Source organism: Dendrobates tinctorius, unplaced genomic scaffold (assembly GCF_039654945.1).
Source record: "Dendrobates tinctorius isolate UK_male_01 unplaced genomic scaffold, ASM3965494v1 ptg000089l, whole genome shotgun sequence".
Taxonomy (NCBI): domain Eukaryota; kingdom Metazoa; phylum Chordata; class Amphibia; order Anura; family Dendrobatidae; genus Dendrobates; species Dendrobates tinctorius.
In genome coordinates this window covers 11384954-11406973 of record NW_027361757.1, presented here as the reverse complement: position 1 = coordinate 11406973, position 22020 = coordinate 11384954, and the positions used below count along the sequence as shown (strand labels likewise).

The 22020-nt window shown below is 43.9% G+C and overlaps 1 protein-coding gene across 2 annotated transcripts in view; it reads left to right on the top strand.

The window, feature by feature from the left end:
* The window catches only part of MICU1 (mitochondrial calcium uptake 1), a 402009-nt gene that overhangs the window by 200018 nt on the left and 179971 nt on the right, over nt 1-22020 (top strand). For both annotated transcript variants that reach the window (XM_073585810.1, XM_073585809.1), the window contains exon 8: nt 10478-10675. In XM_073585810.1, coding sequence (XP_073441911.1) covers nt 10478-10675 — 198 coding nt within the window. The remainder of the gene's footprint in view (nt 1-10477; nt 10676-22020) is intronic.

Sequence of the window (22020 nt, the reverse complement as noted above, 5' to 3'; positions counted from 1 at the left end):
GGTGGATTTTTCTTTTTAAATGCTTTGGACCACAACCCACTCTTTGTTAACCTCTCCCTTAATTTTGAGTGCAGACCATTTTTTTCTAGTGTAGCCTCACAAGCATTCAGTTATTGGAAGGATAAAACAATGTTATGCATTCTTTTGCGCTACCTTAGTAGGTTAGTTGCATAGGCCTGCTAGAAGTGATCAACATATGTCAGCAGGATCAGACTACGCACATACACAAAACGTTACACAAAATGCTGCTTCGCATGTGTTTCCAATATGGATATATATAGATTACCAACATGGATAATCTATAGATGGGTGGAAAAAGGATACCCAAAGAAAATCTTGGATGACACATATTGGCATGCCCTTCAACAAAACTCGAATACCTTATTCAGGATTGCCACTAGAAATCTCAGCGCCCATACTGGCAAAATTTTCAGGCGCCCATGCTCCACCATAGCTCTGCCTCCACTCCTCGAACCTTCCAGATTCCCACCGCCCACCCTTGGAAAAACTTCACTTCTGCACCATGTCCTCACCAATCACACATTAACAGTTCCCATCACCATATCACATACATAGCCAGCAGCTTTTGTTTTGGCCAAAAGATTTTTTTTAAGCCTCTACCCAACTCTACTCTAAACATTTCTTAAAATACCCAATACTCTGTTTAGGAACATTTTTAATTATTTTTCTTTAAGGGAATGTGTCACTTTTTTTTTTTTTTTTTTTTTAAATCAACAATAATACCACATGAAAGGGACAAATATCGTCACACCATGACCAAATCACATATTAAAACCACATAATGACCGAATAATAACACACACAAGTAACAAATACTTCCACACCATGACCAGATCCCATATTGCCACCACATAATGACTGAATAATACCACATGCAGGGAGAAATACCACCACTCCATGACCGGACCACATATTACCACCACATAGTGACCGAATATTGCAATACTGTTCACTAATAAACCCACAATACTAATATTATCATAAGTGCCATTATGCACAGGAGCTCTGTACATAGTATAGCATATCACAGGGCTCACCAGTGATATTATACACAGGAGCTCTGTACATAGTATATAGTGTATAGTATAATTGTACAGGTAACACACTGACTCACCAGTGACATCTCTAGTTGAAATCCTTCATCTTAGCTTTTTTCTTCCTCCAGCCCAGACCGCCATAACTTCTTCCAGTCAGGACTCATCTCTGCAGAAAATAAGTTATTTAGAGCACATTCCACAATTTTTCCCCAACTTCTACACTGCACCAGATAAAGGAAAAAAAAAAAAGAGACCGTTTCACCCTGCACAGGAACGGGACCCCCACACTGAAAACAGAATCTTCAATAATAAAACTCCTCTCAGCAGTAGTAATATCCTTTAATTAACCCCTACAGTATTAATGTCCCTCTTGCTTTTTTCACATGTGTTCATCCATTCCTGGCCCCTTGTGTTCGTGTTCACCCCTTCCTGGCCCCTTGTGTTCACCCCTTCCTCGCCCCTTGTGTTATCCCATTCCTGCCCCCCCACGTGACTCCATGCTGCCCCCCACGTGACTCCATGCTGCCCCCCACATGACTCCATGCTGCCCTCCACGTGACTCCATGCTGCCTCCTTCGTGACTGCATGCTGCACCACTAGTGTGGTGCGACTTTCCAAAAAAAGTACTAAAAAATAAAAGTTTCTCCTAACCTGGCTGCAGTCCAGTGGCTTCCTCTTCCTGCTCTCCGGGCCCCATACTCCAGTAAAGGCTTTAACGCCCTGATGGCGGCCCTGACCTTATTAACACCAAGGAATAAAACTGAAACGGGAGATTAAATCCACCTTAACGGTAATTTTGACAACTGCAATAGAGAAGTGCTCCAAATATTAGGAGATTTATGGGAAATCCCCAAAACTGATAAATGTGTATATATATGAGAAACTCCCCAGAAAGGCAAAAAATCACCCATAGAAGAGGGAGAAACCTTGTACATACTGTAGAAGGTCAGAAGGTACCTGATTAAATCAGAGTACTGTAGGTATCCACAAATGTGGTGGGTGGAAAGCATGTGCCTTCATTAAAAAGAGCAAAACATTTACATGTGCTACTACAAATGAGACCTTTTCAAATTGAGAATTTGCAAACTGTAAAACAAGAGGGAATAGTGTACATGGCAACGAGCCAATGCCCCAAAAATTACATGGGCAAGACCAAAAAGAGAATTTTGAACACTAACTTTAGACCATATTGGTTATATAAGACGAAAGGAAGACACTACTCTCTCTAGTCTCATGCTAGAAGTACACCTGAAAAATCCAAATAACTTATTCCAGATGTTGGAAACTACGTATTCCACCTAGTGGTGGCGACTAGAACAAATTGTTGCTATAAAAAGAATGTAGATGGATCCACAAATTGCAATCCCGTAGTCCTAAATGCATCAATGAAGCGCGTATCTTTTTATGTTTCATTGATGAGTAGTAATAAAAATTATAAAACATTCTTCACTTGTACGCTTCGTGATTCAAAATATAATGTAATGTATGTATAATGTATGTATAATGTAATGTATAAATGTTCTGTATTTTTCAGAATTACTATTTAGTATAATCATGTCGAACTTGTACCTATATAAAGGTCACACCAATTCATTCACCCTATAATTATCTCTATCATCTCCAATATGATATAAGTATCGCCAATAAATAGAATTTCATCATTTTTTTATTATCGGAATGAATCTATATTATAATCATATTTGGAAATTGTTGCATTCATTTTATATTTGTTGGAATGGGTCAATAAAATAGATATGCTTTATATAAACCATAAATAAGATCCTTATATAGACCTCTAGACTTGAATTTTCAGAATTTCCACAAGAATAAAATGATATACGGTACATAAAAACTTCCCTAGCTAATTACTAAATGAATATTTAGGTTCACAATAAAATCATATACATAAAAACTATTTTGCATGATTATTAAATGTATATTCAGGTTCATAATATCTTTATTAATTGACTCTACATATTTATTATAAAATTATTGCATTTTATTAATTAAATCACTCATATTTTTATTATTATTATACTGTGGTTGTAATTCATTACTTTCAATTGTATAAAAAATATTAACCATAAAATATAAAATTAATGATAAATGAAAAAAGAATATTCCTTTAATATAGAATATAAAAATTCTACATTATCAATCCAACATGGTTGTGTCATGATCTCGGTGCGGGATGGACCCGCACGCTTTGGGTTAATGTCTGGAACCAGTGTTGGTAGACCTGCACTTCTGGAGTTAATGTTATGATCTCAGTGTAGACTCTTACCTGCACACCTGGGGCTTATTATTGTGGCCTCTCCTTAGTTCTGGGAAGGCTTCTTATAGCCTCAGGAAGCTCCAATCCCCGTCAGTTATACTTTCGCCCTTGGCAGAGTGTGTTGACCCCTGAGTGTATTTGTGCTGTGTTCTGGTTGCCTGATACTTTGGTTTTGACTCGGTCTGTTCCCTGGATATTGCTTGTTGGATTCTGCTTGGTACCTTCTATGTCTGTTTGGTTTTGGCCGCTGCCTGGCTCCGACTATCCGTTCTGTCTCATCCCTTGTACTTTACTGCTATCTCTGTATATGAACCCCGTTTGCCTGACTGAGCATTCCTGTAGTTGTGTCCTGCCGATCTCTGGCAGCAGGACGCTAAGCCCCGCCCCTTGCAGTCACATGACCGTAGGTCCTTCACTGCTTGCTAAACTTGAGCGTCCCCAGGTCCTGTTTGTCTGAGCTTCCCGGCCGTACCTGATCCCGGGGCCCCCCTACAGTGCGGGTGAGTCCCTGCTCTGCGGAGGCTGCACGCCGGCACTGACAGGACCCTGACATTATAACTGACCATTAAGTTTTGGGTTTTTTTGTGCAGAGAATTATGGATTCTATACAGTCTCTGGCTGAACAGATGAAAAATCTGAGTCACATGTTTCAGGGTTTATTTCTGAAACAGCAAGCTCTTGCTCGTTGTCAGCAGCAGGTTTCTGAGACAGTGCGGGGGGCTTTATCTTCTGGGGGCTGGGGTGAGTGATGATGTTCTGGTATCCCCGGAACCACCTGTTAAACTACCTGACTTCTTTTCTGGGAACAAAAAGGAGTTCAGGATCTTCATGGAGGGTTGCAAACTTTTTTTTAGTTTGAGACCACGTTCCTCTGGGAACGAAAACCAGAAGGTAGGGGTCATTATGTCCTTACTAAGGGTCCCCACAAGCTTGGGCACTTTCCCTTCCTCCCACTGCCCCTGAGAGAATGTCTGTGAATGCATTCTTTGAGGTCCTTGGGCACATATATGATGAGCCTGACCGAGTGCATTTGGCAGAGGACATGGTGATGAGCGTCTGTCAGGGGAAACACTCGGCTGAGTGGTTTTGTACTGAATTTCGCCGCAGGGCTGCAGAGGTCTCTTGGGACGAGGCCGTGCTTCGAGGACTCTTTCGCAGAGGCTTGTCCGAGCGGCTGCAGGATGCCTTAGCGTTGCATCCCCCACCTAACACTCTCAAGGAAGCCATGACCCAGGCCATTCGGATGGACCGCAGGTTGCGGGCCAGAGGGGTGATGCTGGTGGAGACTCCATTGTTCCCCAGTGGAAAAGAGACTGTCCCTGAACGTAGGCGCCCTCTCCCTGAAGGATACGGAGAGAAAATGCCGGGGGACAAGCAGTTATGCTTCTACTGCGGTAAAACGAGACATTGGAAAAGGGAGTGTCCTGATGGCCCATCTTCAACCCGGTCAGCGGGAAACGACTAGGTCTGGGTAGTCAGCGGGGAGACTACTCAGACCCTCAGGTACCCTTTTCCTCGTTTTCTAAAGTTTTGCTTCATGTGGAACTGTTTGTGGACGGTAGTTCTTTTCCCTCTACAGACTTCGTGAACTGCGGATCATTAATCTTATTGACTCCCAATTGGTCACACATTGCAAGATAGGGACAGTTAGGCTCAAGGTCCCGATCAAGGTGGTGGCCATTGACTCCTCCCCCTTCACTAAGGAGTGAATTCTTTTCATGTCTGATTTATTTGCGCTCAGAGTGGGCGCTACTCATGTGGAAAACCTTAGTTGTTTGGTATTGGACAATCTACCTACAGGGTTGGTGTTGGGCATGCCCTGGTTACGACGCCATAACCAAGTTATTAACTGGAAAACGGGGGAGATTGTTCAATGGGGGTTTAATGATTTTAAGTTATGTGATAAATCCGCACTGCTGGTTGAACCTGTTAAATCTGTGTCATCTGTCGAGCTGGAAGGTATTCCGGAATACCTGAAGGACTTCGAAGATGTATTCTCTGAAAGCGAGACCGAGACGTTGCCACCACATAGACCCTTTGACTACGCTATCGAGCTGGTCCTGGGGGCTAAATTACCTAAAGCCAGTCTGTTTAATTTATCCGGCCCTGAGCGCTTAGCTATGAAGGATTACATTGCTGAAAGTCTTCGCAAAGGACACATACGTCCCTCAGTCTCACCTGTGGCGGCAGGTTTCATTTTTGTAAAGAAAAAAGATGGCGGTTTACATCCCAGTCTCGATTTTCGTGAGCTTAATCAAATTACTGTACGGAATACGTACCCCCTTCTGTTGATTCCCGATTTGTGTAACCAACTACCAGGGGCAAAATGATTCTCTAAACTTGATCTTCGGGGAGCATATAATTTGATAAGGGTCCAAGAGGGGAATGAATGGAAAACTGCATTCCTCACGTCTGAGGGACTGTTTGAAAATTTAGTCATGCCGTTTGGTCTTACCAATGCCACTGCCATATTTCAGAATTGGAACATGTACGAACCGTCCTCCAAAGACTGAGGGAAAATCATCTGTTTGCCAAATTGGAGAAATGTGTATTTTGTGTTCAGGAATTGTCTTTTTTGGGATTGTGTCCTGTGAAGGTTTTCGCATGGACCCCAAGAAGGTGCAGGCCATTGCGGATTGGGTGCAACCCTGAGATCTTAAGGGTCTTCAGCGCTTCTTGGGGTTCACCAATTATTACCGCAAATTTATTCGAGGGTTTTCGCAGGTGGTCAAACCACTCACAGATGAAAACTGCGAGATAAGGCGTCAGCCAAAGAATGTCAAGGCTGACGCCTTATCTCGCAGTTTTCATCCTGTGTCTTCCCCTGAGCCACCGTCCTCCATTCTTCACCCTGGGGTTGTGTTGGCAGGGATCTCGTCTGAATTGGAACGGGAGATTGAGGGGGCCCAGTCGCTGGCTCCTGCGGCCAAGCCAGGGGACAAGTTGTTTGTCCCAGAGCAACTTCGCCTTAGACTCTTGCAGGAGTTCCATGAATCCAAGCTGAGTGCTCACCCTGGTATATCAGCCATGCGTCTGGCTAGGATCTTTTGGTGGCCTACCCTTGGTTCGGTCATAAAAAAGTTAGTTTCTGCTTGTGGGGTCTGCGCTCGTTCTAAAAGCTCTCATAGCCGGCCGGCGGGGGAGCTGATGCCCTTGGCAGTTCCCGAGAGACCATAGACCCACCTGTCCATGGATTTTGTTACCAATCTTTCTCCATCCAGGGGTAATACGGTGGTATGGGTAGTGATGAACAGATTTTCAAAGCAGGCTCATTTTGTACCCTTGTCCGCACTACCTTCAGCTGAGACTTTATCCAGATTGTTTGTGCAGCATGTGGTCCGGTTGCATGGGGTACCCCTGAATGTGGTGTCTGATCGTGGTGTGCAGTTTGTGGCTAAGTTTTGGCATGCTTTCTGCAAAAAATTAGAGGTGTCTCTGTCCTTTTCATCTGCATACCATCCCGAGAGCAATGGTCATACGGAACGCACTAATCCGTCTCTGGAGCAGATCCTCAGATGTTTGACTTCTGCTAGACAGAATGACTGGTGTGATGTACTGTCGTTGGCTGAATTTGCCTTCAAAAGTTGGGTGAGTCAATCCACGGGTATGTCTCCTTTCTTGGTCAACTATGGGTTCAGTCCTCATTTTGGTGAGTTTTCTCGTCTGGACTCGGGGAGTCCCGGGGCTGAGGACTCTGTTTAGCGGTTAAAAGATACAAGTCCAGCAGAGTATATCTAGGTCTCAAGGCAGGTATAAGTTTTTCACGGACAGGAAACGAACACCTGGTTCCACTTTTCAGGTTGGAGAGAAAGTTTGGCTCTCCACGCGAAAAATTAAGTTAAAGATTCTGTCAGCCAAGTTGGGCCCCAACTTCATGTGCCCGTACAAGATTGTGGAAAAAATCAATCCAGTGGCATACAGGCTGTGCCTTCCACCCTCTTTCAAGATCCCTAACATCTTCCATAGATCTCTACTGAAACCTTTTGAAGCAGTCCGGGGAGAATCCGAGTCCGCTGCTCCTCCGGTTTCGGTTGAGGGACATGTGGAATATGAGATTGGTCATATTGTAGATTCCAGATTGGTACGGCGGTCAGTACAGTACCTGGTTCATTGGAAGGGGTATGGGCCGGAGGACAGGTCCTGGGTGCCGGCTCGGTTGATGCATGTGGATCGCCTGGTTCGGGCTTTCCATGCTAGGTACCCGGGCAAGCCTGGGGGTCCAGAGGCCCCCCGTTGAGAGGGGGGTACTGTCATGATCTCAGTGCGGGTTGGACCTGCACGCTTTGGGTTAATGTCTGGAATCAGTGCTGGTGGACCTTCCCTTCTGGGGTTAATGTTATGATCTCAGTGCAGACTCTTACCTGCACACCTGGGGCTTATTATTGTGGCCTCTCCTTTGTTCTGGGAAGGCTTCTTATAGCCTCAGGAAGCTCCAATCCCCGTCAGTTATACTTAAGCACTTGGCAGAGTGTGTTGACACCTGAGTGTGTTTGTGCATGTAGCCGAACTCTCTTAAAAAGAAATGAGATTGGCTTAACAAACAATAGCAAATAGTATGGAGATTGTGATTGGAGAATCGGGTGACGCTAGATGGAGAGGAGGGACTACTATCTCTATATAACTACGTCAGTTTAGCCGCTGAACGTGACCAGCAACTATGCCAACATACAACCGTACGTTTATTGAGGAAAGAACTGTGTAACATAAAAAATGAAAACTGCTAGCCCCTGATGATTCGTGTCAGAAACAAAGCGCGCAGAGAAACTAACAGCATAGGAGCAGTCTCCTACATAGGGCAAGATCAGCTCCAATAAAACAGATATAGAGAGACTTTATATATGGAATTTAATTCAATAGAAAATATATACGGTAGTTTTTAACAGATCTGAGATAAAAAGTCATCATAAAAGGATGAACATTCTTTGAATCATATAAGCGTTATACATATCTAGGCTATATAATTAAAACTACCGTAATAGTAATTATTGTTGGAAAATACATAGTGCAATATTTAGATATTATCGTTATGGAAAGCATTATCTAAAATACATAATATTAAAATAAAGAGCCCAGGCAATTGCTAAAAGAAATAATTTTAATTTATCTCTAGTACACTTTAAGCACGATTAGATTTTTAGGACTATTAAAGGAATTAATAATTTTTTTTTATATATATAAAACACTCCAATTGGATTAGTCAGTGAGTTTATAGATTACCAACACGCTTTGTATTAATAAAGTAGCATATCTCACGACAGAGAAGAGGGGTGACTTGACTGTGCACATGAGCCATTCAGCCATACCATGTCACACAGCAATGATGATGGTTCAGATAAGTCTCCACGAGCCAGAAGCAGAGCAATCGATGGTGTGCTACTAATGCAAGTATAGTCATGGGCAAAATTATTGACACCCTTTAAATTGTTTAAAAACTGAAGTATTTCTCACAGAAAATTGTTGTAATTATACATGTTTTTATATACACATGTTTGTGTGTATTGGAACAACTCAAAAGTACAGAGAAAAACATGCAAATTGGACACAGTTTCACACAAAACCCCAGACAAAATTGTTGGCACCTTTCCAAACTTGTGGGCAAGCAGCTTTGTTTCGAGCATGTAATGCTCATTTTAACTCCCCTGTGGCAAGTAACAGGTGTGGGCAGTATGAAAATCACACCTAAAAAAAGATAAAAAGTGGAGAAGATGACTCAGTCTTTGCATTTTGTGTCTGTGTGTGCCACACTAAGCATGGAGAACAGAAAGAGGAGAAGAGAACTGTCTGAGGACTTCAGGACCAAAATGAGATTGTTGATATAACCAAAATTGTTGAACAATGTCAACAATCTCAAAGTGATGGTTATAGGAAGCAATTGATTGGTTGCACACCCTTTAGGCCCCATTATACACAACGATATTGTGAACGATATCGTTGCAACGTCACCAGTTTGGTGACGTTGCAGCGATGTCGAAACAACATCATTGTGTGTGACACATAGCAACAATCAGTTGGCAGATCGTTAATCGTTGCCTAATGGTCTGGGCCATAAATATATTGTTGGTCTCCTGCTGGGCAGCACACATCGCTGTGTGTGACAGAGAGAGACCAATGATCAGCGAGCTCCCAGCGCCATACAGCAGATGCTGGGAGCTGATATCCAGGGTAAGCAACGGGTAACTGAGAGCGGCGCGGCGCTTAGATACAAGCTGTTTACACCTGATACCAGCGTGCTCACTGGTCCTGATCGGGTATCCAGGGTAAACAGTGCGTAACTAAGAGCCGCGCGGCGCTTAGATACCTTCTGTTTACCCTGGATACCAGTATGCTCAATGGTCCTGATCGGGTATCCAGGGTAAACAGCGGGTAACTAAGCCGCGCGGTGCTTAGATACCCGCTGTTTACCCTGGATACCAGCGTGCTCGTTGGTCCTGATCGCTGGTGAGTCTGCCTATGTGACAGCTCACCAACGATCAGCTATGTCCCAGCGATCCCATTCACGTCGGATCGTTGGTGGGATCGCTGGGACATAGAAGCGTGTAACGGGGCTCTTTGGAATTAATAAAAGCAAATATTTAGTGGAGGGTGTCAACAATTTTATCTGTACCATTTTTGGTGTTTTATGTGAAATTATGTCCTAATTGCCATTTTTTTTTGTTTTGTTACAATATACACAAAAATACAATAAACGTGTAAGTGCTATTACAATAATTTTCTGTGAGAAATAATTCAATTTCTGTAACAATTTCAAGGGTGCCAGCACTTTTGGCCATGACTGTAAATTAGTGATCTATCACAACAACCTCTCATATTCTATGAATACATGTTTTTGACCAGTACTGCAAAGCAGATTTTAGCTGATCAGTGGTGGTTCAAGGTGTTCGACCCCATCAATCTCAGATGTTAGGTAAACAGTATACTTTACACAATTGCATGCTTTTCTCTGACGAACCTCGTTTGTATGGGTTAATTTTTATGCAGTTTTTTTGTTTTATATGTATTAAGATACTTATAAGGCCATAAACTAGGTCAGACCCCATCATACAATGATTGTTAGAAGATTCTGGTGATTAAGATGCATCTCAGAATTGAAGTTCAGGTAATTCTGCATGACATAATTGGCAATTTTATATCTCTTTGACTTTAGGTGCAAAGTATCATCCGATCCCAGACCAGTATGGGCATGCGCCATCGAGATCGATCCACTACTGGGAACACACTAAAAACGGGATTCAGCTCCGCTCTTACCACCTATTTCTTTGGAGCTGATTTGAAAGGGAAATTGACGATTAAGAACTTCTTAGAATTTCAGCGTAAGCTCCAGCATGATGTACTTAAATTAGAGGTAGGCCATTTTTCTTTTAAAGTGTCTAATCCAGTGCTCATGTTACTCTATGCATTGCTGTACAACGAACATATTAACTTGTATTATTCTTTCACCAGCGTTGTAATCTAATTTCTCCTTTTGAAACACAAAAGGATTTTCAGCGGTGTCCACTTAGCCTATCAAGGAAAACCTTACCCTGAGGGGAGTGATGCTATCATTTATGCCCTTCAGAGGGATATTTATCCTTAGGGCAGCAAGCACATTCCTATGGGGTATCTTAGAGGAAGGAAGCCTGCTAGAAAGAGAATTTTCTTATGAGTGCACTTCTGAACATTCTATGCAACATCCTGTCACATGACCTTTGCAGCCAATTAGTGCCACTGATGGGCTACAGCTAATCAATATTCTGTAACTGGTCACCAACTGCCGATTGGCTGCAGGGGTCACATGACACGACAATGTCCTCACCCATTGGAAACAGCAGCGCTGACATCGACTTAGACGGCACTCCTGTGGGAGGTGAGTATACAGTGTTTTTCTATTGCCCTTCCTCCGTAGGGGACTTGAATATGCATTACTGTATTGCAGTGCATAGGCAACATGATGCTTTCTTTGAAGCCATGTCTTAAGGGCCTGTCACACTAAGAGATATTGCTAGCAATATCGCTATAACTAGTGACGTTATAGCGATATTGCTAGCGATATCTCTGTGTCTGATACTTGCCTACGACCGGCTCCCCCGCTGGTTATCGCTGATCGCGCGAGAACGTCCAGGACTGTTTCTCGTCGTCAGCTTCCTGCGGCGCTTCCTGCTGTGACGACGAGCGACGCGTGGAGCTGGGCGGGAGGACGCAGGATCGCCTGGTGTGACAGGTAAGTAGCGACCCCCTTCCCCAGCGATGTCGCTGGTGAGATCCGCCTGTGTGGCAGCTCACTAGCGACCACTTAGCGATGTACCAGCGATCCTGACCGCGTCATATCGCTGGTACATCGCTAAGTGTGACAGTACCTTTAGGCTGTATATACTCTTATCTGAGACAATCGAGGTGATTATGCAAATGACACTGATTAAACTCTGATCCTAAAGCCCCCGTTACACACTGCGATATCGCTAGCAATATCGCTGCAAAGTCATCGATTTTGTGACGTTGCAGCGATATTGCTAACGATATGGCTGCATGTGATACTTACCTCCGACCGGCTCCCCCGCTGGTTATCGCTGATCGCGCGAGAAGCTGCTGGACCATTTCTCGTCGGTCACTTCCTGCGGCGCTTCCTGTGGCGCCGACGAGCGACGCGTGGAGCCGGGTGGGAGGATGCAGGATCGCCGCGTCTGACAGGTAAGTAGCGATCCCCGTCCCCAGCGATGTCGCTGGTGAGATCTGCCTGAGTGGCAGCTCACTAGCGATGCACCAGCGATCCTGACCGCGTCATATTGCCGGTCGGAATCGCTGGTGCATCGCTAGGTGTAACGGTACCCTTATTTTTTCAGAGGGTCAGCAACTTGTGATCGGATTAATTTGGTGATGAGAGAATAGGCGCACACTGTGAGGAGAAGATGGAGAACAAGATTTCTCCATCTTCTCGTTTCTGTAAGTGCAGGGGTAAACCTAGCCTCTCCTCTGCCTGAGGCGAACAGCAAACTGACGCCCCCCCGCACACAAAGTAAATTTTTATATCTATACTGTGAAACTGAGTACAGTAGTGGACATTTTGATTTAGATAAATAGAAAAAAAAGGTGTCCAAACACAAGGATGTCAGCACCATCACACACAGATACAAGAACGACACAGAAGTATCCAGAACAAGGATCATTAATGGCAATAGTAGGCCTGGCACAGGGCCGGACTGGGACAAAAATGCAGCCCTTCCACACAAATCCCACCAGCCCACAAACACTCATCAGCCCCAATGAGTGAATTTTTGCTATACTTTGTCGTCCCCTCATCACTGTCTTAAAGGAGTTATTTGAAGAGCCATATGTGAATGGCACCACAGTGCGTATGACTGACCACCGCTCCATTTACATGGTGCTCTTCAAAGCTACGTTTCCCAGGATTATGGGGGTCCCAGCGGTCAGATCCACAACAAACAGAAAGTCATCCCCTTTCCCCACATAATGCTCCATACAGTATTATGGGCCCCATATATTACTGCATACAGTATTATGGGCCCCATCTAATGCTCCATACAGTATATTGGGCCCCATATATTACTTCATACAGCATAATGGGCCCCATATAATTCTTCTCACCATACCCCACTGCTCTGGTCTCCTCAGTGTATTCTGATCCTCTGCACTTCTTGGCACAGGGACATCATTAACTTAACGTATATAATTGTCCACTTGGACTGATAGTAATAGTGATTTGTTTGTACCCTGTTGTCTGGGGCTGGCCCACTTTATGGGAGTGTTCAGGGCATATGATTATACAACAATAAAAAGTATAAAAGGCTCAATGTGACCAGTGCCACCTAGTTTCCTACAGAGACAGAGAGAAAGAACAGAGAGAAAGATTTGAGAGAGAGAACGATTACAGAGAGAGAGAATTAGCAGAGAGAAATAAAAAAGAAAGAAAAAGAACAGAGAGAAAGAAAGCGTGGACAGAAAAAAAACAGAGAAAAAAAGAACAGAGGGAGAGAGGGGAAATAAATAAAAAACAGAGCGAAAAAGAAAGAGGTGAAAGAACAGAGAAAGAAATAGGGGAAAGAAAGAGAACAGAGAGAGGAGAGAAAGAATGAGGGGAAAGAAAGAGAACAGAGAGAGAAAGAAGGAACAGAGAGAGAGAAAGAAAGCAGAGAGAGAAAGAAAAAGCAGAGAGAAAGATTAGGGAAAGAACAGAGAGAGAGAAAGATTCTAGAAAGATACTATAGCAGCCCGGCTCCCATTGTAGTGCTCACCTGAGCCTCCCGATGCAGGACATATCATGATCCGCTCACGTGGCCGGCATTCCCGAGTCCAAGGCGATCCCGCTGTCGGAGGACACGGTGATGGATCTGAAGCATTCCCTGAAGTGCCTCCATGGTTCCATCACAATCTCCTCCCAAAATTACCTCATTTCCGGTCAGCTTCTAGCACATCACTTCCGGTGTAACATCATGTGCGAATTTTAAAGTGCTCCTCGGGGCTCCGCCGTGTACTCCTGTGTCCGCGGGAAAAGTAATCTCCCGGCCAGGGCATAGGGGCAGACTGTCTCTCAAAATCGGGACTGTCCCGCTGGGCGGTATGGATGCTCCCCACCATACACCTTGTACACGTATGGCTCCGCACACCTCATACACACACGGTTCCGCTTTTTATGCTTCGCACACACACGGCTCCACTCAGTACACACATTTCTCCACTCCGTAAACCTCGTACACAAGCAGCTCTGCTCCTGTCAACTTTTACACACGTGGCCATGCTCTGTACATCTTGTACACACATGGCTCCACTCTGTAAACCTTGTACACATGCGGCTTTGCTCCATACACCTCATACACACGTGGCTCCGCTCCGCTCTGCACACACGTGGCTCCGCTCCGCTCTGCACACACGTGGCTCCGCTCCGCTCTGCACACACGTGGCTCCGCTCCGCTCTGCACACACGTGGCTCCGCTCCGCTCTGCACACACGTGGCTCCGCTCCGCTCTGCACACACGTGGCTCCGCTCTGCACACACGTGGCTCCGCTCTGCACACACGTGGCTCCGCTCTGCACACACGTGGCTCCGCTCTGCACACACGTGGCTCCGCTCTGCACACACGTGGCTCCGCTCTGCACACACGTGGCTCCGCTCTGCACACACGTGGCTCCGCTCTGCACACACGTGGCTCCGCTCCGCACACACGTGGCTCCGCTCCGCTCCGCACACACGTGGCTCCGCTCCGCTCCGCACACACGTGGCTCCGCTCCGCTCTGCACACACGTGGCTCCGCTCCGCTCTGCACACACGTGGCTCCGCTCCGCTCTGCACACACGTGGCTCTGCTCCGCACGCCCCGTACACACGCTCGACTCCGCTCTGAACAACTTGTACACATGGGTCTGCTCCATACACCTCACATACGCGCGGCTCTGCTCCGTACACCTCGCACACGTGCGGCTCTGCTCCGTATACCTCGCACACACACTGCTCTGCACACGTGCGGGTCCGCTCCGTACACTTCACACACGGCTCTGCTCCGTACACCTCACACGCAAGGCTCCGCTCCGTACACCTCACACGCACACATGGCTCCGCTCTGTACACCTCGCACACGTGCGGCTCTGCTACATCCACCCTGTAAACCCCTCCTGACCCCACACATAAACTGTTCCCTCATTCAGCACGATAACAACCAGCACAGCAGAGTCTTGCATACACTGAGGCCCCTGATCATGTGACCAGACTCCTTCCCTCCTATGACCTCATCACAGGTCCTGTGGGAGAGAATAGACCATAGCGGCAGAGCAGGGACAGAGATGATTGATAGACCAAGGGCTGATGCGCACAGCACAGGACCTGTGATGAGGTCACAGGAGGGGAGGAGTCAGGGGTCACATGATCGGGGGCCCAGACTCCTTCCCTCCTGTGACCTCATCAATTACAAGCCTTTGCACGCTACAGCAGCACCTGCGTGCAGGCTAAATTGTAGGTGCTGCGGGTAGCAGAGCGCATAATGCCGCCCCTGTGCACAGCAGCTGTCTACTGCCTGAGCCACAGGCTCAAATGGCCTCATTATAGGTGCGGCCCTGTGTAAGTGTGAGTCCGATGTCACCTGAGTGCTGTCTGATGTTTTCTACGCACCCATAGACTTGAATGGGCAAGTGGAATCCAATTTCAGAGTAAAATCGTGGCTCGCTGTGTTTTTTTTTTTGTTTTTTTCACCAAAAAAATAATGCATCAGCACTGCCCCATTATATATAACATTGGTCTGGGTGCTATCCGATGATAAATCCGATAGCATTCCCCTGATGTATACACTCGTGTGAATGAGCCTTTATGCTGAGCACCATAGGAGGAGGACAAACATAGCTGCCCCCCCATCCCACCACGGCCATTACAACCCAGCGCTCCAAACGCTGGTCGATGCTGCTAGGTTAACCCCTTTCCGACATCGGGCGTACGTTTACGTAGATGTCAGACTTCCGCACTTTGATGTGGGCTCTGGCGGTGATCGCACATCTTTCCCGGGACATGTCAGCTGTTTTGAACAGCTGACATGTGCCCGGAATAGCCACGGGTGGAATTGCGATCCACCCGCAGCTATTAACCTGTTAAATGCTGCTGACAGCAGCATTTATCAAGCGCTTCCGGCAGTCATTTAACAAGTGCTTCCAGCAATCGCTCCGTTAATCTGCCCACCGGTGACCCATGTCATGTGATCGCGCGTCACCAGTGTGTTGGCATGACATCCAGAGGTCTCCTGGAGCCCTCTATGGTTGTCACTGCCGGCTTGCTGTGAGCGGCACCCAGTGGTCAGTGCTCATAGCAAGTGAGTAATTCTGCTACGTAGAGGAGATCTGCTCATCGCCTCTATGTAGCAGAGCCGATCGGGTTGTGGCAGCTTCTAGTCTTCCATGAAGACTATAAGACTATTGAAGCATGCCAAATGTAAAAAAAAAAGAAAAAGTTTTTAAAAATATAAATAAAAGTTCAAATCCCCCCCTTTTGCCCCATTCAAAATATAACAAAATAATAAAACAAAATCTAACATGCACATATTTGGTATTGATGCATCCAGAATTGCCAGATCGCTGAACGACGTAGCAAGAAAAAAAAAGTCAAAATGCCAGAATTAGATTTTTTTGGTCACCGCAACATTGCATTAAAATGCAATAACGGGCAATCAAAAGATCGTATCTGCACAAAAATGGTATCCAGAAAAAAATATGAAAAATAATTGTGAAAGTTTAGGTACTCTTTATCGGATGACATAACAGATGACCATGCATTATGATCTGTTTCCCACAGACTTCAATGTAAAAAAGAAAAAACATCCAGTTGAATTTTTTTATGGTTAGAAAAAAAAAGTTATGCAGACTACATTTTTTTCTTTGTTTTTTTTTTTTAATCCAGCTAAAAAATGAATTACAAGCAAGTGAAAGGCATTTTAGGGCATTTCCAGCTCCATTGCCTCCTATATTGGATCATTTTATGTTCGTTTTTGGCATCTCAAAATGGAGCCAAAAAAACTGAAATAACTAGCAGACTTGTGAACATGGCCATATTGGGAAATCTTTGACTATTTTCATTTTTATAATAAACGCTTTTGTGGCATTGCATTTTTGACATGATTGTCAGCAGATAGCGGCAAAACTTCATAAAAAACAGGGAGGTTTAGAGGGAAAAAGTAAGATTTGCTATAATTTTGCAGAACCCGCTTTTATTTTGGCTGTGTGGATCTAGACTGGGCCGACAGATCTTTACTAATCATTACCTGCTTCTCATTGTGTATTAGTTTTTATGTACTTAACAGTTTTGCACCTGACCTGTTTGTTTTTCCTTTTCTTTTTTTTTTTTTTTTTTAATTTTGAGGCATAAAAAAATAAATGAATAGCTGAAAAAATCCATTCTGGTCTACCCAGCAGTAGTATTCTTCTGACATTGTTCATGTCTGTTTTATACATGCATTGTCTGTTAAATATTCTCGTGTTCCTTTTCTTCTTTGATGAAGCTTTCTGTCAGAACAGCTATAAATATGAATGATGCCATGGTCTTCCCTATTGAAGTAACAGTTAGTTGTTAAAATCATAGTAGCCTGAAGTTGGATATTAAATTGTGTTATTGGACAAATAGAGCTGAATAATTCTCCAGTCATTAAATGGAATCCGCCAGCAGGGTTTGATATGTAATCTGAGAGAAGCATCAGGTAGGGGGCAGTAAGCCTGATTCTAGCAATGTGTCACTTACTGGACTGCCTGGGGCAGTTTTGATAGAATCCCTGTTTTCTCTGCTGTTGATGTAGCAGTGCTCAAATGCTGAGCTTTTTGTAACCCCGCCCACACCACTGATTGGCAGCTTCCTGTGGACACAGTGCATTGTCTGCAAGCTACCAGTCTGTGGTGGGAGTGGCCTACACAGATTAGCTGGACTGTCTTGCAGTGACACCTAATCTGGCAGTGTTACTCTCTTGTTGATAAAACGCTGATTGTATTGAAACTACAGAAAGCTGCGGAGCAAGTGACACATCCCTAGAATCAGGCTCTCTTGCCCTACATCATGCTACTCTATGATTAAATAACAAAAACTTGCTGGCAGATTTTCTTTAATGTGAAACAAAGCTTTAATTCACCCCACAAAATAAAGGTGCTATTTTTTGTCACTAGTTTTAAATAGGATAACGTTTTACTAAACAAAGCCTGAGGTCACTGCAGCACAATTGCAAGTCTATCCTCCTTTATGCCAGTGTTTGGAGAACCATAAAATACGTTCTACACGTTTCATGGCTGCTTGTTGTACTTTGACAGTGATTTATCAGCATGGCCCATTACATTGAGTCATCCAGTCACAATAATGTCCCACGTAGGAAGAATAACTGACATCGAATCCTCCGGAGCCCACTGCCTGACATGTAGTTTACAACATTAAAAATGCTCATGTGCGGAGCGAGAGTGGACGGCTCTGAAGCTGTGTGGACCCCTTGGGACTATTACTGGGCGATGGTATGCTTATACAGATCCCTGTGCCTCCCCCCCTTCCTTTCTTTGTGTCTGTCTTGTCTCTATATACTTTGTATTTGTCACCCATTGACTAAGTTCTGTGGTGTGCACTCAGGGAAGGAGCTAGATAGATGAAAGAGTTGCCAGATATATAACCTCTTTGGATATTTACTTGAAATTTTGATTTATTTTTTTTTTTGTTTCTCATATGCGTTGAGGTTTGTCATTTTATGGGGGAAATTGCTGACTTACATTTTATTTTGTCGTGCTGCTTCTTGTTTACACACAGACTTGTCTGATTGCAACTGTTGGACTTTTTGTTTTTTAGCGTTAATATTACAAAATGTAATAAAAATTAGTTTAAAAAAAAAAATGTTCATTTGCTCCATGAAAATCACCGTTCCATAAAGGACTGGTAGATCATTTTCTAGCAATTGGGAGCACCGGATCTCAGCAATTTTAGATCCCATTGCATTGGACACATCCCACCCAAGCGTACCCCTTAAACTTTTTTTTTATTTCCTTTTTGTGCTTTAATTTGTTCTTTCCTGTTTTTACCTATTTTTTTTCTTTTTCCTTTATTGCTCCTTTTTCCCTTAATATTACTAAACCTTTCTTTTAAGCATTGATGTGGTGTCCAAAATCATAAAAAGATGGACCAGGAAAAGGAAAAAGGGCATAAAATAACAGCATTGACACCCTAAAGTACCTAAGTGATTGCTGCAGCTAATCATGGTCCTGCAGCACAATAAGCCGAGATTCACTCGAAACACTGGGATTTTATCTTATGAGTAATGTTTTTTATTTTGCTTTATGCCATTTCTCCCCCTAGCCCATTTTTATCTGAATTTGTAAAACCAAATTATTTAGATTTGCCTTTATTTTTTTTTCTGCTGCGGTTTGTTTGCTGATGTATGACAGCGGAAGATTACTTCTCCTATCCATAAATGTGGTCTTTTTTCCCTTGACAATGTACATAGGTTTTTGCTACGGTATGTCATCTGAAGGCATCATGAAATAGGAGGGTGAAACACTGAATTCTGTGATGTGTCACTTATCAGGCTGTGTGCAGTTGGTTCAATACTTTGAGTATTTATCAACAGAAGGGTGTCCTAGTAAACAGAAATCTGCTAATCAGGGGTTGGGCCAGAGGTCAGCTTTCATGAGCTCTGCTACATCTGAAAACTCTGATTATGTGACAACTGCTGCACCCAGTAAGCTATGCTATATACTAATATAGAGAATAAGTACATAGCATGGCTGTAAAAACCATTACCAAAGAAGACGAGAACCATATACTATAAATTTTATTTTTTATTTACGGTATTCCAATATTAAGAAATCCATAAAATGCTACTTTGGCATAATCACAGCAGTTATACCCCAAAATAAGGGGACACCAGCCACCAGTACAATATATATCAAAAAGTGGGGAACAAAAGGTATAGCTGGACATATAAATTTAAATCTTAAGTAAGAAAAAATCATTGAGTCATCACGATCAGGGATTTCACAATTCAATGTGTCGAACAATGGTGATTTATATTATTACATCAGTGCAAAAAGCATCTCCATAAAAATCCATATGTCCCCATACATAATATCCCTATACCATGACGCAATCTATTTCCCACCTAATAACGCCCAGAAAATAGCTAAATGGCAAAAAGGAGATGTATATCCAGTCCCCACTACAACCAATTATGCAAATCACAATGAGGTTACTTACTTAGTTTACCAAGGGTAAAGGCCCCATTACATATAACGATGGGACATCGTTAGGCTGATCGCTGTTTTGCTGTCACATAGACAGCCCTTCCAGCGATCAGGACCAGCGAGCAAGCTGGTTTCCAATGTGAACAGCGGGTATCTAAGAGCCGCACAGCTCTTAGTTACCCAATGTTTACGTTGGATGCCAGCGTCGCTGATCGCTGGTCTCTTGCTGCCACACGCAGTGATCCGTGCTGGCCAGCGGGAGACCAACAATCAAAAAATGGCCCAGGACGATCCTGCACGATCAGCGATACCCGGCAGGGGGGCCGGTCGCTGATCCCTGTCACACAGCGATTTCACTGGAGAGATCGCTGATGCGTCAAAAAATCAGCGATCTCGCTAGCAATCTCGCTGTGTGTGACAGGGCCCTAAGATATAAAATTGTGGTGGTGAACCCCTGCGCCCTGATGCACGTTTCGCCCGCTTGTTTCTTCTGGGGCGTCGGGGTCAGGGGTTCACCGCCACAGTTTTATATCTTACCCTTGGTAAATTAAGTAACCTCATTGTGATTTGCATAATTGGTTGTAGTGGGGACTGGATATACATCTCCTTTTTGCCATTTAGCTATTTGCTGGGCGTTATTAGGTGGGAAATAGATTGCGTCATGGTATAGGGATATTATGTATGGGGACATATGGATTTTTATGGAGATGCTTTTTGCACTGATGTAATAATATAAATCACCATTGTTCACCACATTGAATTGTGAAATCCCTGATTGTGATGACTCAATGACTTTTTTCTTAAGATTTAAATTTATATGTCCAATATTGTACTGGTGGCTGGTGTCCCCTTATTTTGGAGTATAATTAATGTGGTTATACTGAAGTAGCATTTTATGGATTTTTTTAATATTGGAATAAATAAACTTAATTTTATAGTATATGTTCTCTTCTTCTTTGGTAATGGTTTTTACAGCCATGCTATGTATCTATAAGTAAGTGTGGAAGCGCCATGATTTGATATCTGGACAACATTGGTATAATTTATTATATAGAGAAGTAGTAGGAGCTGAGAATGAAAGTGCTAACCTCACTAGCTTGGGTCTGTTTTATCTAGAGTGCTTTCAGCTGAAGCTTTCATTGCACATTCCTTGTAAGCTCTGCAGTCTTGAATGTCTTCCAAATAAACATTACGGTTTTGATCCCACAATTTTCATGGTGGTAATGGCTGCATAGCCTGGGGAACCGTAAGAAAATGTACATATGATGCAAACACCCCTTGAGTGCATAGTGTATCTTAGACTGAATGGTGGCTTCAGGATGCCGTTTATTTGCCAGCAGCCCTGGCACATCATTCAGAACACATATTTGTATATAAACTCTTTAATGGCTAATTAAGATAGCAGAAGCTGCCAGAGGATCACATTTCTATAACCCCCTCCCATCGTGTGTCTACTGCAGTGTAGTGCTACATTTAGTGATTTTAGAATAATATCGTCTATGCATTTTGACTGCTCTGTAGTGACTGTGTCTGCAAAAATTTTAAGCTACAAACCAGAGAGGCCTAAATGCATCTGCACTAATACAAGGTGCAGCGGACCCAAGTAAAATGGCAGCTGCACAGGTGCATAAATACCAAATGAAACAGACAGCCTACAATCAGGGATTGGCCGTGTGGTACACCAGTGCAGAAGAAATAATCCGCATGTGGCCGTGTTCACACAGGGATTGCAGGGCTTCTGTTCACAGCCTCTTAGTAACACCATATAGGGGGGCTGCCCAGTGCCAACTAGAATGCATCCCATGTGAACAGAGGCCACAAGTTTGCAGAACCATTTGGGCCCAACTACACCCTGAAAGAAATATAAGTGCACAAAAAAACATATCAATATATGTAAGGTATTGGTTGAAAAATTTTAAGCTAGTGTGGAAAATATGCTGTAAGAATGCTTTCACAAATACAGCGGGTGAAATAAGCATTGAACACGTCACCAGTAAATATATTTGTTAAGGTGCTATTGGCA